The 17,672-nt window shown below is 34.0% G+C and overlaps 1 protein-coding gene across 2 annotated transcripts in view; it reads right to left on the reverse strand.

Moving 5' to 3' along the window:
• Positions 1–1,887: 1,887 nt before the first annotated feature.
• LOC140060056 (muscarinic acetylcholine receptor M3-like) overlaps positions 1,888–17,672 on the reverse strand; it is a 28,175-nt gene continuing 12,390 nt past the window's right edge. The window contains exons 2-3 of one of the 2 annotated variants that reach the window (XM_072106104.1): positions 12,892–13,029; positions 1,888–5,257 (exon numbers count right to left, since the gene is read on the reverse strand). In XM_072106104.1, coding sequence (XP_071962205.1) covers positions 3,942–5,252 — 1,311 coding nt within the window. In that variant the 5' untranslated portion in view covers positions 5,253–5,257; positions 12,892–13,029 and the 3' untranslated portion in view covers positions 1,888–3,941. Of the gene's footprint in view, positions 5,258–12,891; positions 13,400–17,672 lie in introns of those variants that run through there. The other variant, XM_072106105.1, reaches the window with a different exon arrangement.

Here is a 17,672-nt window from a genome sequence, read left to right on the forward strand (position 1 = left end):
TTAAATATGAAGATATTGATGAAGTTATTGATAAATGTAAAATAAGATATTGATGAAGATATTGATAAATGTAAAATATTAAGATATTGATGTAGATATTGATAAATGTAAAACACGAAGGTACTGATAAATGTAAAACAAGAAGATAATTGAAGGTGTTGATAATGACAAAGGTGGTGGCACTTATATATTGATGAAGATACTGATAATTAAAACATGAAGGCATTGATGAATGAATAATGTAAAACAAGAAGGTACTGATCATGACAAAAGCGGTGGCAATGAAGATATTGAAATGAAAAACTGAAGATATTAATGAAGGTGCTGGTAATGACAAAAGTGGTGGCAATGAAGTTGTTGATAAAAGAAAACATAAAGATATTGATGAATAAATAATGTCAAACATAAAGATATTGATGAAGGTGATGTCAAAGGTGTTGGCAATCAAGATATTGATAATGAGAAAGATGAAGTTATTGTTCAAGGTGATGAAAAATATAAAGGTGATGGCACTGAAGATATAGAAGAAGAAAACATGAAGAAAATAATAGGTGCTGATAATAACGAAGGTGGTGGCAATGCAAAAGCTGAAGATATTGATGAAGGTTTTGATAATGACAAAAGTGGTGGCACTAAAGATATAGATAACGGAATAGCTGAAGATATTTATGAAGGTGAGAAAAATGAAGTAATTAATGAAGGTGTTTATAATGACAAAAGTGGTGGCACTGAAGAAATTGATAATGGAAAAGCTGAAGATATTCTTTGAAGATGTTGATAATGATAAAGGTAGTGTCAATGGTATTGATAATGAGAAAGATGAAGATATTGTCGAGGCGCTGAAAATGACAAATATTGTGTTAATACAGATGTTGATAATGAGAAAGATGAAGATATTTATTAAAAGTGCTGAAAATGTTGTGACAATGAAGTTACTGATAATACGAAAGATGAAGACATTGATGAATGTGTTGATAATGACAAAGGTAGTGGCAGTGAAGTTATTGATGAGAAAGATAAAGATATTGATGAATGTGTTGATAATGACAAACGTTGTGGCAATGAAGATATTGATGAGAAAGATGAAGATATTAATGAAGGTGCTGATAATGACAAAGGTAGTGGCAGTGAAGATATTGATGAGAAAGATGAAGATATTAATGAAGGTGCTGATAATGACAAAGGTAGTGGCAGTAAAGATATTGATGAGAAAGATGAAGATATTGATGACGGTGCTGAGAATGACAAAGGTGGTGACAATGAAGATATTGATAATGGACAAGGTGAAGATGTTGATGAAGGTGCTGACAATGACAAAGGTGGTATGACAATGAAGGTGCTGACAATGACAAAAGGGTGGTAATATAAAGCAGTTTGTAATAACAAAGATTGAGATATTGATGAAAATGACAAAGGTCGTGGAAATGAAAATGTCAAAGGTCGTGGAAATGAAAATGTTGATAATGAGAAAGATGAAGATGAAGATATTGATTAAAGTGTTGATAATGACAAATGTGGTGAAAATGAAGATATTGTTAATGAGAAAGATGAAGTTATTGTTGAAGGTTCTGTTAATGACAAAAGTGTAGGCAATGAAGATAATGATAATGAGAAATACGAAGTTATTGTCAAAGGTGTTAATAATGACAAATTTTAATAAAGATATTGATAATGGGAAAGATGAATATATTGATAAAGGTGCTGATAATGTCAAAGTTGGTGGCAATGAAGATATTGATAACACGATGAAGATGTTGATAGTGACAAACGTTGTGGCAATGAAGATATTGATGAGAAAGATGAAGATATTGTTGAAGGTGTTGATATTGATATTGATGAATATACTTATAATGTAAACCATGAAGGCATTAATGAATGAATAATGTAAAACAAGAAGGTACTGATCATGACAAAAGCGGTGGCAATGAAGATATTGAAATGCAAAACTTAAGATATTAATGAAGGTGCTGGTAATGTCAAGGGTGGTCGAAATAAAGATAATGATAATGTGAAAGATGTGAAAGCCCAGATATTAAAGGTGTTGATAATGTCAAAGTTGGTGGCGATGAACATATTGATAATATGAAAGATGAAGATATTGATGAAGGTGTTGATAATGACAAAAGTTGTGGCAATGAAGATATTGATGAGAAAGATGAAGATATAGATGAATGTGTTGATAATGACAAACGTTTTGGCAATGAAGATTTTGATGAGAAAGATGAAGATATTGATGACGGTGCTGATATGACAAAGGTGGTCGAAATGAAGATATTGATAATGTGAAAGCTAAGATATTAAAGGTGCTGATAATGAGTTGGTGGCAATGAAGATATTGATAATGAAAATCATGAAGATACTGACAATGACAAATGTGGTGTTAATATATAGAAGTTTGTAATAGAACAGATTGAGATACTGATGAAGGTGCTGATAATGTCAAAGTTGGTGGCAATGAAGATATTGATAATGGAAAGCATGAAGATACTGACAATGACAAATGTGGTGTTAATATATAGAAGTTTGTAATAGAACAGATTGAGATACTGATGAAGGTGCTGATAATGTCAAAGTTGGTGGCAATGAAGATATTGATAATGGAAAGCATGAAGATATTGATAATGGAAAGCATGAAGATATTGATAATGACAAATGTGGTGTTAATATAAAGAAGTTTGTAATAGAACAGATTGAGATACTGATGAAGGTGTTGATCATAGCAAAGGTGGTGGCAATGAAGATATTGATGAGAAAGATGAAGATATTGATAACAATACATTGTGTATTGGTTTGTCTTAGTATTTTAATGTTTTTATATATTTATTTTTTATTATAATCCTGTCAGACGCAAGGACAACTACCAAATACTTATGTTTATGTAGATCTTGTGTGTATGTTTATCCTGTGAACCTTTGAGGCATTGGATGCAATCACATGGTTATCGTTGGCAATGTGTCTAAATAATATTTTAATTTAATTTTAAGTAATGTATATGGAGCTTTGTTCTATTTTCCTCTTTAATAATTTTGTAAATAATAATAATCTCAGACATACATAAATTAATCATAACGTACGCCAAAAATAACAAAATCGTTTATCATTTCTAAAAATAGAGAAAAATAAGAAAAATTTAAAAATTAAATAAATCACTGGCATAATTATTAGGATGAAATTATATGAAGTATATATGTAATGGTGTTTTCTCAATATCAAGTTTGTTTTAACTTGTCTAATGTAAATAAATTGCTAAAAATGTTTATAGTGAGTTATGAAATTTAAGTAATTTAAAATTGTTAAATTTGTTTACTGAATGATGTATTGTTTAAGGTCATTTCACTATTTGGTTCTTCGTAAAACTTTGATGTATGTAACGTTTTGAGGTCACACTGGAAAGCAATAATGTCACTGATCTGGGCTTCCCTCTTTGAAGAAGACTAATATTACGACTAAACAAATCAACGCCCGTACACTAATGGAAAAAATGCACAAAAGGAACAATTACATCAACATTTGTGGAAGACCATATCAAATGATTACTGGTTTCACTCAACATGCCTACAAACTACCACTTTTAAAATCCAGTAAATTAGTACTTTTGACTATGGTACTTTGAATAGACCTACATGATTATACAATCGTGCCAGAATATGACGTCAGGTTTGTCATGACTCAGATGAGCTTCGAACCTTTATATTTTGCTATTCAAAGTGGCGACACTAAATCACGATGTTATGTCAATTCGCACAGAAAGCGGAAATTCGACATTGCCCGACCTGTTTCGTCCTCACTGCCAAATATAAGGAAGAAGAACATGGGATAAAAGATTGCACGTCATCGTACGCTCGTGTGTTATTTATTTATACAAAATGGATTTCGATTTTTAGTTGTGAGGCGTGATGTCATTCTCATTGTGTTCAGCTGTGTCCATAAAACATTTGACATTACGTTAGACATGGCTTACATGTTAACAACTTTTTGAAAGTGTTTCGGAAGAGCTCGTTTGCTAGGGCATAACAAATCGGGTTAATTGTTGAATTAATGTAACACAACCAATAACTTAAATGAAATATTGAATTAGGAATCGCTTCATTGTTCCATGACATAATGATCACAACAGTACAATATGGACTCCATGTTAAGAAAAAAGCACCAAGAATAAACGAGAGAGTCCGAGTGGCTTTGCGTTCGCTCTTACTTTGCCGATCACCACCCGAACGTTTCTTTTTAGACTGTCGTTTGGTGTGCTCAGTCTGTTTTTTTAGTAAACTTTGTTTCTTCTCATCTTCTGTCTTTTTACGTCTTGATGTGGGTAATTTACTTTCCAATTTCTTATCAGACGATGAAGTATCATCATCAACGTCTGTTTCTGCCTGACGACTTTCTTGCGCGTCACACTCATAACGCGTCGTTGTTGACGCGCCATTCAATGGTAGTGCCGAATACTTTGTTGTTTTTCCATTTCCCGACGAATGAAACGCTGAGTCTGCATTACTTGTATTGTCAATTGTCGCGAGTTGTGCGCCTTGCTCCGTTACAACTGTAGCCGTGGTTGCAGCAGTGTTACTACGTGCAGTCGCATTTATCTGTTGTTTTGTGCGTTTCTTTCGCGTCAATCCTCGAATAATGTAGTATATATACGAATACATTATTACCATGCTTGCCAACGGTATCCAAAACACACAAATAGTTGAAATAGTCATGAATAATGGCGATTCGTACATAAATGGGATGTAACACTCATTCCATGGCCTGTCATTTGCACTGTCAGGGAAAAAATAGGGCCAGCCTATAATAGATGTGAAGTATAAAAGAATTGGGCAAACCCATGTTGGTATTATCATGACTATGGCACGCTTAATTGTCATATTGTTTCGATATGATGTCGGACTACTCACAGACCAAACTCGATCAATGCTAATCATAATTAAATTCAAAACAGACGCTTCTGATACAGCAAAATCAACTGCGGACCAGAAATCGCACATGAACGCACTAAACGGCCAACACTCAAGTATAATATACACAGCATATATAGGCATTGAAAATACACCGATGATGACGTCAGCGCAGGCAAGACTTAACAAAAAATAGTTGCTAGGGCGATGTAGTCGACGTTCAATCTTGAATGACATCATTACCATGATGTTACCAGCTATCGTTATGATCATTCCAATAAAAACGCTTATCGATATCAAAGCAACCACCAAACTGGATTTTTGTATCTCTTCATATAGACAGGTATTATTCGACATCTTTGCTGAGAATAAAAACAACATAATAATTAACATTAATTATGTACAGCATGCAACAGATTCTGCGCACGCTCAGAAACATTAAGCGTGCGTAGCATTATTGTATTCTCAATCTGCGCAGCGCGTTCGCTGTGAAAGCCAATGATCCTAATGTTTACAAATGCAAATGAAGTTAAAGTTAGATGAAAGTTACATCGGTAGAGGGCGGCAATGAAAACATGTAATTGGGTGTTGCTGCCACCTATCGACAGAACGTGAATTGGAAATTTGCACCTACATCAATTTAGTCTGGGTTCCAGACGGAGTTTTGTCTTAATATTAGTAAAAAGATAAATATTTTGGCACATATGACGTTTCATACGTATACTACTTGAATTGGATGTATTTTCAGACAAAAATCGCGGTCGAAATAAAAACAAATAAAAAAAAAAAAAAGATAATACAGTCTTGGGGCAAGTCTAACATCAATTACGATTCTTTTACATTAAATGAATTTTCGTTCAAACACTGCTCTGATTTAGAATGAATTTGATTCCAGTGATCTATAACAGACGTGCATACCATCTTGTTTGACGAACAGTTCAAGCTCATAAATGTTAAAAAATGAGACAGATTGTACGACGCGCGCAAGGTTCGTGTTTATCGTGTTACCCTTATGTGCTCATCAACGACTTCAACTAATCTTAATGATGTTTCCTATAATTATGTTAATTCAAAATATACAACATCACTCATTGGATGAGTTAAGTTAATGAATTTTTAATATCCATGTTTATATTCACACTCTTTAAGTCATTCATATCAAAACATTTTGTTCGCAATCTTCAAAACAAACACTTTATCGAACACGCAAAGTTGTTTTTTCATTTAATGAAATTTGATGGTTCAATAAACAACAGATTATATTTAGTCTAAATATTATGCTGACATGACGTAATCATTTCATGCACAAGCATGCCCATCAAGCTTTAACGGTACAATAATCAAGAAGTTATTGTTTGATCCACCACTACTAAAGACAATTTATTACGTATTGCGTTGGTGGTGGTAGCATCATATCAGTGCGTCTCGTCTCTCTCCTCCTCCTCCCCGGTCATCGCAAATCGTAAAACGCGCGCGTACCACCTAACATAACAGACGCGTACTATGGGCAAATCACACACTACGGACGCACGTTTAATACGCATCTGATGGCTCATTTAAAAGCCAAATCAAACACGTGCTTGTACATTTTAGGCCTGACTATAGTTTCTGAAAAGATTGTCTGGTTCAGTCGTTTACTTAGGTGGAATAATTACAACATGTTCAAATTTAAAAGACAATAATATGACAACAATGACATATAATAATTCAGTTTCATAAGATTTTATTGTGAATACAATGTAATTTAAGCACATATTGTCCGCACACCCTCGATCTTCTGAAAGGTAAATAATGTACATTGTATACGGAGACAAGATGCTACGTGTAGATGTAATTGTCGGCAGCATCAAGGAGTATTAACTATATTATTCTTTACATTCTAGGTTTGTGACCCGACCTATATAGCCGCTTTGTCAATATTCACATTATATATTTTATTAATACTGCAAATCATAATTTTACTAATCCATCGATCGTTATTTTAACAATAAAACCACCTTACTAAACCAAACGTCATACAACTCATGAATACAATACTTTTTTTCTTTATTTTTTTTTTTATTTATTTCAACGAATTATTCTTATACACTGTTTTTAAATATCGGAAATATTTAAACATTTGAAATAACATTAATGTTTGAAATTATAAAATGGTTAAAGGCTACAGTTTAGAAAATCCTAGATTGCATTTGTTTTGTTAATGGAAAAAGCATTTACATACGTGAGTTAGCGTACCTTAGGAAAAAGGGTTTGCATGCATGCATGTTATTAAAATTCATTTTAAAACATTCCAAATGTTACACAGCAATTTACAACAATTCAACTAGTTAGGCTACATTATGGTGGTAGAAAAGAAAAGAACGTTTTAGCATGGGACTAGATATCCGAATTGTGCGTAATCACAGTTGTCAAATTTACAAATCAGACGATATTGGATGGAAACGAGCTGGAGCAGTGACAAGTCCAATTATAATCGGATCGACCCTCGTGTATTTCTCTCTGTCTCATAGGAATAAAACAGCGTTCCATAGGCGGATCACGAAGGTACAAATTATCTATTGTGATTAGAAGATGAAGGAAAAAGTTATATAATTAAGTTGATGGGTGATCTTATTAAAGAAGGCAAAGATGTGTTGCCAGCAGATTGCAAATGAACTATTTAGCACGAAGCATACAAATCGTGTATTGATCCTAGTTTAGTTACGAATAATTATAATCTCGAACTAACAAAAGTAGAATTTCAAACAATAGTTTAAGAGAACGTATAGAAACAGCGCTTGCGTTTAGGTACACAGGGAATGTGAGCTCAATTCAATCAAGTTGTTTCGGATCGATGAACAATGTACTAGATTCAAAAGTACCTGGTGCTAAGCCAGTCGACTAATTGGTGGGTGCTTTGATTTTATATTTTTATTCTACCCGAGTCTCATACATACAAACCTTTCTAGACACCATTTCATCATTATAATTTTTTTTTTTTAATAATACAGATATACTATTTTATTATTTACTTGATTTGATTCCATGTTCGTATTTATAAAAATCAGTTTTAAAGAGGAGCAACATTTAAAGAATAAAACAATATAATAATAAGCCAATAAACTTAATAAAGATTTAAAAATAGGTTACAATAACAGGGGGCTAAAACGAATCACGATTGTAATATATTGTTATGATGATATTTTAATGAAGTGCTTAGCTATGTTTATGAATATAAACGAGTTCACGTGGCAGCCTATTTTACAGTTAATTATGTGTTAAAGAGAATTGCTAGACAAAGGCGATCATTTTAAATTATTGCTTGGTATTATTCTGCATAAAGGATATTTGCAGAATATGGTATTACTATTAGTAAATGTAAACGCACTTTAGTAGGTATTATTCATAATGAAATGCATCAACAGACACACGGTTGATATGAAATGATGTCACTCGCATAAAAACGCACGCGTAAAGCGTATAAACGCAGGCGTAAATAGTACAAACGCACGCATAATGCGTATAAACGCACGCGTAAGGCGTATAAAGGCACGCGTAAAGCGTAAAAACGCACTTGTGTGACTGACGGTATGGTCTAGGGATACAAGTTAATATCAACATTAACAAGCAGGTGTATTTTTAAATCATATTTTTCAACCTATCGACACGTCGTATCGTAATACCTATTTTTATGACCATTTACATACAAATGGATACGACATCGAAACAAACAAACGACCAAAAGTAACTTAGCATGTTAACATAATTATGAATGTTTTTAAATGTAGCAGCAGCAGCAATTTTTGCCGCTCAAAAACTGGTTCTCATTCGCCATATTGAAATCCCAAGCCAATCGGTAATATCCACCGGGGAAACCTTTGTAATGCCGCAAATGTTACAACAGGTGTACTACTTTAAAGAGAACCGCTTGGTTGCTGTCTTCTTTTATCATTTCCAATGACGTCATTAACATTAGTTGAACGTTGACCCTTACGAGAATTATTTATCGGTCCCTTTGATCCATTATTAGCGTTATTGTTTTATTATTGCCATTATTATTCTTTAAAAATTATCGAATCTGGGATGTTATTTGTGATATGTAATAGTACGAATCAAAGCATTACAAACAAAAAAAAAGATTTATTGTATTACATTATAAATCTTAACTCTGAGTGGGCAAACAGGCCTCTTTTAACAACGGTCAAATTTGAGTATCTGTGATCACACTCGACAGTGATCAAGAACCGAAAAATAGCAAGATGAAAATACAAAACATGATAGGCCTAGTTGATGTACTTAAGATATTGAAAGAGAGTAATAATAATTAATTTGAACAGTTTAAAGATACCAACTAAAAGGCAAGTGCAAGCTTACTTAACGTTAAAAAAGGAAAAAATAAATAAATAATACATAGGCCTAATATTACATTATTCTATATTTTTTTTAAATAATGAGAATTCAATTAAATGAAGACTTGTTGCTGAATTAGAAATTTAAAAAATATAGGAAAAAAAAGCATCGACGGTTTAGTGTACATACTTAGGATAGGTCTTGGTTGAGGAAAATATTACCACCTACCTACACATTGGTTGAACGCAGCTTGGAACCAATTAAAAGCAATAATATTCATAATTTGTTCAGGCACTCGATTAACCCATCACACGTGTAGGGGTCGAGTAATGTACAAAATACATTGTTCCCCCATATAGCGTCCAACAATTGACCTTGCGCGCCTACTAATTAATATCGCGTGTTTGCGCTTTCGCGTCACTAAGCAACATTAGCTAATCAGGTTGCAAGAACGATTGGTAATTTGTAAACAGGTATTTGTCATTTAGGCCTACTACAATTCTCGCTTCTCAAAAAGTGTCCTAATGGCTTTAAACCTGAGGTTAAGATGCATTCTTAGGCCTCGGTAAGGAGGCGAATATAAGCATATCATGGAAAACTTGAGTCTGGATTAAAATATCACAGAAAGTCTTAGTCAATAGATTAAATGACATCTTTGAAAAGTAGTAGTATACTAAAGTGAATTCTAGCGATAAAATATTTATCAAATTCAACCTAAGTGAATTATACATAGAATAATGTGTCAGAGGCTCCGATAAGGTTCCTAATGTTTAAGATATATGGTGTGAAAACGTAGAATTTTGATCAAAGTAAAGTAGATATGTACAAGAACTGACAACAGATATCTCGTACTAGTTTTCGGAATCGCCGGTTGAATACAAATTGCTGTAATAAATGGACTTGGATTTAAAACTACACGTTTACAGCGAGGATAACATCATGGTTAGAATGACAGATGAAGTGAAAATGGCGTTACAAACTCGACCTATTAAGTTACGACTATTCTTACTTAAGTACTTGCTTAATCTGATACAGAACGTGCATGTAACCATGTTCTATCTCGAGACATACACCGGGAAAAAATAAGTATGTGCCTACGGCTTCTTATTTTTATTGAAAAATTAAAAGTACCCAAAGTATCTACAACCCAACCTATTTCATGTATTATTAGCCATGGCCTTAAGTATACTTAGGGCTGTTTGTTGGTAGTAGGTTCCTAAAACATGGAAAGCTCTTTAACAGAATGTTTTAAAGCTGCTTTCACATCGCGCCGCCTAGATTGGGTCCGGTGCCCCTAAGAAACATATTATGGAAAATGGGTTTAGTGGTAAAGGATTAAGAAACTGGGATTCGCCTATATGAAATTCAACACAATATGAAAGTACGAACCTCTCAATGTGCAATAGTATGTTATATATTTATAATTTAATTATTTAAAATTACAAACATACTTATGATAGAATTGATATTATAAAATGTTTATAATTATTATAATAATGAATTCGGCATTAAACATGGATGTTATTTAATCCTCTGATAGCTCTGCATAAGTATCATCCATTGCCAATCTGGGTTGGGTAAAAATTGTTAGTTTACCTATGGAACGCTTTCAACGCCTCTGGGCTAGATTTCAACGACTTCTGATTGTCTGTCAGTCAATGAATAAATTTGAATAATATAATTTGTCCCATAAGCGGTTTAGCATTAACTGATATCTAACGTATAGTAACGTTTTTAAATAACGACAACGTACCAAGAATTATGTATTAGGGTGCACCTATATTTAGCAGCATTCTAGTTAGACGAGTTAGCGCCGTAAGTTTTGGTTTTGGCTAAGTACGCGACATATACGCACATGCGTAACAAGAAGAGACCAGGGAAAATTCCTTCAAAACCTGTTTTCATTAGGCAAATTTAGGCGTATGGGAAAGTGCGCATGCGTATTAGTATTTTCTTAATTTTTTTAATGTGAAAAATTGTGAAGGGTTGTTCGTTCGCGCGATTTGGAAGTTGGAAACATGAATACGCACGCGTATAAGTTAAGATTATGCTTTTGATTCGCCTAGTGGAAAATACATGTGGAACATTGTTGTTGGGTACCGAATGTGTCTACTTGATAGAGTTCTCTGTATTATATTATAATAATATTTTTTATAATAACGATCTACAAAATAGCAATGTCGATAATGATGATAAGTACGACACATCTTCCAAAGTACAACGGTGTTTTATACCAAATAATAGTAAGCACTTACGCAATGACGTCACCAGTACCATTCCTTTTAATTTCGTTTATCTTCGCTTATTTTGGCAAGTATCGTCTTTCACGTCAGACAAACCAATTAAATTAACGAAATTTTAAACACATTTTATAGCAATTATACATACAGTGTTTCAAATCATCAAAGCGGTTTCACGAACAATATTAGTTAATATTAATTGCTTTCGAACGTTATGATTATAATCTTTTAAGAAACGTAGCATAATTAAAAGCTCTCGATTAGATACACAATGAAATGAAATGCTACGCAACCTTTGGTGGAATTGCAAAAGTGCAAACGTACACATATACATCATCAGATATGATGCTTAGCCTAGCAATGTGTACAGCACGCGGACGCTTCGCTTTACGCACGCGCGCCAACGCGCTGTGAGAATCAATCCAATCCCATTTACCCACACAAGGTTAAGCAGACAGAATATACCCTCTTGCTAATTCCAAGTATTAAAACCATTTATTTTCGTAACTTCACCGATTCTCTGAACTGAAACCATAATTTGTTAAGAATCATAGGCAATAAAGCGTCACATGTATCATATGTGACGCCTACTATATCATAGGCCAAGTCTAAAAGTCGAGTTTAAATTTTGTTACGTCCTGGTTTCGTGTAACTGATTTAAGTTGACGTATATTTAGGTATAGTCAGTCTAGTGTGATCCAACATTTTGTATTACCCGTTACAGAAGCGACGCGTTTTTTTCACCTGTCGAATGTGACTAGCCGTAACTAAGTTGAATGCATAGCAACGCAAATACTCAATGCACTAAATACATTTGTTATGATATCGTACGCGGTGTCATGCCAACTGTTGGTCAGCTTAGATATCGATATTTCATATTTTCAAGGCGTTTGCATTGTTATTCTATAGTTTTATTATGTAGTTTAGTTGGACAATAAAATATAATATTTACATAACGACAATAAAAATAAGTAATCAATCAAATAGTAGTACAGATGCAGATTGCGTAAATAAGCCTATATATTAAATACTATAGAGCAGTTCAGAAAACGTAGTGATTTAACGTGTTTGAAAACGCGCGCGTACCGGTACCGCGGCAGTAGTCATATTCACGCTCGACGAAAAACGCGTACTACGCCGGCAAACCATATCAAAACGCTCGACGAAAAACGCCTACATCAACTTTTTCAAGCTTGTTTCATTTGCACAATACAAACAAAGTGGTTTTTTGGCAATTTACAAAATGTGCAACAAAATTATGACCCCGCACCCCGCAAATGAACTGTACATTACACAATAAACTGTACATTACACAATGAACTGTACATTACACAATGAACTGTAAATTACACAATGAAATTAAAATAACTATGCAATTCACAGTTCATTTTCACCCAAATAATATTTAAAAAAACAATAATGCTTACCTATACTGAGCGGTTAAACGTCGAGTTTGGAGTTGTAACAATTGGGACGCCTTGAAATGTTTAGGCGTCAGATTCCGAGGAGTTCACGATAAATGCGTGGTAATCCAACGGATCCCGTCCTCGTCGTCTCAAAATCCCCTGTAAAGACAATTGTTGGCGGCTCATATTATTAATATGAAACACTCGGCTTGAGATTGTCAGTGTTATATTTGCACAGTTGGCATGACAAGCAAATTGATATATCCCTGTATCTATTCTAAGGACATGGACAACGACGTTCGTGGTTCAGTTAAAATAATTAATGAGAGATTTAATGACAGGATTGCTTTAGCCCTCCCCTCGGCACCTCATTAAGCGTACGTGCAGAACGCGCTGAGCACCCGCACTCGATTAACCAGTTCTGCAACGTCTCAAACCTTGACGGTACCTTATATAATGCTGCTGCATACTTCATCTAACTTGAGAGGTATTCGTGATCACCGCAGAAACAACATTGACAATAAATAAGCATTTGCTGGACACATAGGGTATTATGACTGAGATCATTCCTCTACTCATCACTTGATGAAACTCAAATGCGCTCCATTTATCATCACCCAACTTTAATATTCATTTCCTCCGCGGACATACTACGTCACACATCAGCGCACCTCATTATCTTGTAGCACCACAAGATTGGATATTTTAAAGCAATTTTCTTTAAATCTAACATGCTATTGGGAATAAAAAAAACTATGTACGAACAGATGATCAGATTTGGAAGCCAAAAATAAAGTGATTTAAGAGGTCATGTTAAGTGGGTTATGAATGTAAGTTTTAGGTAAGAAGCTGAAGATTGAGACGTTTAAAGATTTGTAGAAGACCGACAAACATTAATGTTGATATTGAAACCCATAAATAACGCGTTCAATTGTCATTCTAGCGTGTATTTTTAAACGTTATATTTAAATAATTAGGTTGATATACTTGAGGGGATGTTTAACGTTCGCGACGACACTGTGGCGATTCCATCGTACGTGAAAGAAAATTCTACAAATAATTAACTGCAATATATCATATTAATTAAAAATATTATTAAATCGCTTAGTACTAGTAAACATCGGCATACCATACCTGTACTTTAGCTATATCACAGCTGCCAACTATGTGTATTATTAGCGGTTTAATAATAAATGTGCCGTACACATCTCAAAAGCGCCCTCATTGGTAGGCATTTGTTGTACACTATCTTCATACCAGACATGAAAATCGTAAATTTTAAATGTTACTTTGTCATATTATGTATCTCCTTTTATTTTGTTACTATGTCATTGAAAGTAAATAAATGTTTAAATGCAAATTACATACCTATACAAAGGTAAAACAAAAAGTGTATTCTTTGAGAAAACTATGGTTTTTTTTTAAGTTTAGGTAATTTAAAATTATAGTATACAAAAAAACGCAATGGAACATAGCATATAATACATTAAGCTTGGTTCCCAATAGGACATAAAGCAACGACGTAAGAATTTAACCAATCACAAGCGATGGATTACCCGCATTTTCGCTTGTAATTGGTCAACTCGCTTGCGTTGCGCTTACGTCCTTGCGTTGCATTGGGAACCAAGCTTTAATGATACCATAGATTATAAGTTGATTTGTAATGCGTGAGCAAAGGAGAGGTCGAATAATGCGTAATCAGTTCATCTTAAATCAGCTTAGACAATAATTTGATTACATATCTGTGTGTATTTAGTAGTTGTCCAGTAATTATGCATTAATATGGGTACTGATCAATAATTTACTCAATCAAGTGTTGGTGAAGCGGAGTTGGTCACCCCACGGTCATCATAATTGAACATAATTTTGATATTAACTCGCTAAGATTAGCAATGCGTGCGAGGAAGACACTGGATAATCCACACTATATTATGCTTACTATTATATTATTATTCCTGCAGTCTATTTAATACAAATAATGTTCATCCACCATTCCATACTAAAAAAGTCACGACATCGCAAACTAACTACCAGGAAGACTTCGAAACTATGCCAATATTATAGAAACGTACTAACCGTGGAACCACCTAGACAATCGAGGAAAGATTCCAACCCATATAAGAACTAAACTATGCTAGGCCTTGTAACCAGAAAAAAACAAAACGCACGGCCTAAACGAACTAAACTATGCTAGGCCTTGTAACCAGAAAAACAAAACGCACGGCCTAAACGAACTAAACTATGCTAGGCCTTGTAACCAGAAAAACAAAACGCACGACCTAAACGAACTAAACTATGCTAGGCCTTGTAACCAGAAAAACAAAACGCACGGCCTAAACGAACTAAACTATGCTAGGCCTTGTAACCAGAAAAACAAAACGCACGGCCTACACGAACTAAACTATGCTAGTAATAATTAATAACGATTGTATTGAAAATGTTCAAAAGAGGGCTTGCCGTATAATGTTAGGCAATGATTACTTTTCTTACTCTGGTGCCCTTGAATTTCTTAAATTAGAGACTTTGGCTCAAAGAAGGGTGGAGCATTGTCGCAAGTTCGCTGAGTATCTCCCCAAAATTAAACAAACAGCTGATTTAATCCCACCGACAAGACATAGCTGTCATGGTAGGAATTTAAGAAATAAAAACAAAATTACCCAGCTAGCGTCTAAAACATCCAGATTTACCAATAGCCCTATACCCTACTTCATCAAATTACTGAATTCTTAATTTTCTCCCCTGCTAGTTTGCGACTGCTCTCCCCTTCTTTGTTGTTTTTTTTTTTTTTTTTCATATTTTTTATATATATTTATATTTTTGATATGACATGTATTTTACACGCAATTTGGCTCTTAGCCACGAGTTGTAATTTTGGTCAATTTTTTGATATTTGAAATAAAAGTGAATAATAATAGTAGGCCTTGTAACCAGAAAAACAAAACGCACGGCCTAAACGAACTAAACTATGGTATACTATTTAACAATGTAAAAGTTCGAACAACCCATATTAACGAACTATAAACTATGGTACGAACCAACAATATACAAGCTTCGAATCCATGCCATCCATAACCGATCGTTCTTAGCAGCCTTCTCTTATAATATTATTTTAAAAAATGATTGAAACACTAATATGCATGTTGTATGCATGTATTAAGTATTCTATAATTGACTGCTCACTGTGTGGTAATATGTATCATTAGACACATTGACTAAATCATTACCAAACATATGCTGTAAACAGTATTATCATTCCAACAAAGTATTTGTATATTAATAACTTTTACATGTGATTATCGCAGATTGTTATCAATTTCCATAAGGTTGTTGTACATTTAGAAAACACGTCTTGTTTGATTATTGAATTATTCATCATATATGACGCGCATCATGATGATAAAGACATTAAGAAACGCAAATAAGATATATATTCAACACAGTAGACTAGAAATTAATAAAAGATCAATGTTCATTGAAGGACCAACTTACTGGAATAAACTCCAGTCTACTCTAGAACAAAATCACATGATCTCGCTCCCTATGCTAAAGTACAATATTAAAAAGATGATATTTGAAACATATTGCTAGCTACTATTGCTACTGCAAAATTGGGGTTGTAAATATTTTGCTTAATCTCACTTTGTTTTTTTTTCTTTTTCTGTCTCAAAATGTCATTTTTTGTTAATGTAATGCGTCCGTATATGTTTTATGTTTATGCTTAGGACTACAAAGACAAGCCACTTGGCTTCTGTGTATATCTTAACCCATAAACTATGTAAACTGTTGAATATTGAATAAATGTTTGTGTTTGGATTGCTTCATAAAACATAAACCAGCTATTGGTGCGCGCTATACGTCGGATAACAACGTAGCTGTTGATGGAAGTGTATAGTTGCAGTCTTTATCCTTGCCTGTAACTCAAATGGTACCCGTTCGTTCTTTTGTGATTTTTTAACAGAAACATACACTTTATTATTTCGTTACTGTAATTACTTAATTTGATATATGTATTTCCTGCTCTTCTGAGAGAGGTCATTACAAAAACCTAGCTAATTAAAACCTATAATTTTAGTACATTATAAATTTATTTGACTTATATGAATGACGTCATAACCTTAATTAGTTTCATAGTGGTCTATGGATTGGAGTGCAGAGAACTGGCCGTTGCTAGGCAGACCGTATCTACATTCCAAATTGCAGTCGCTCCCTCTCATTTGAGCTATTTTTCTCCTCCAATATTAATTGAATGCCCATTGTGGTAGCTATGCTAATAATCAGAAACAAAGTAAGGACCGTTTGTAAATATCGGTTGTAAAATTGTACAAATTTAAAATTAATTTAGTATCAAACGAAATGTTAAGTAACTACTTGTCTGTATTGCAAACAAGACAGGCTTAGCCAACACGACGTAACAAAAGTGTGCCGTAATTAAAAAGTTAATATTAGAGACCCGCATGATATACGTTTAATTACCATTCCTATTTGAGCTTGGTTCCCACTAGGGCGCAACGCAACAAGGTAAGCGTAACGCGCGCAAAAGAGAGTTGACTAATGACAGCGAATACACCATCGCTTGTGATTGGTACGTCAAATTACTTGCGTTGCGCTAAACGTCATTGCAAGGACGTCATTACTAAGGACGCAACGCAAGCATGTAAGCGCAACGCAGGGGAGTTGACTAATGACAGCGAATAATCCATCGCTTGTGATTGGTCAAATTACTTCATTGCGCTGCGTCCTAGTGGGAACGAAGCTTTATGTAGTCTACTTCAGTTCCTCTGACAACTATATCCAAATATCAG

The sequence above is a fragment of the Antedon mediterranea genome, chromosome 10 (genome assembly GCF_964355755.1).
Source record: "Antedon mediterranea chromosome 10, ecAntMedi1.1, whole genome shotgun sequence".
In the NCBI taxonomy this organism is placed as follows: domain Eukaryota; kingdom Metazoa; phylum Echinodermata; class Crinoidea; order Comatulida; family Antedonidae; genus Antedon; species Antedon mediterranea.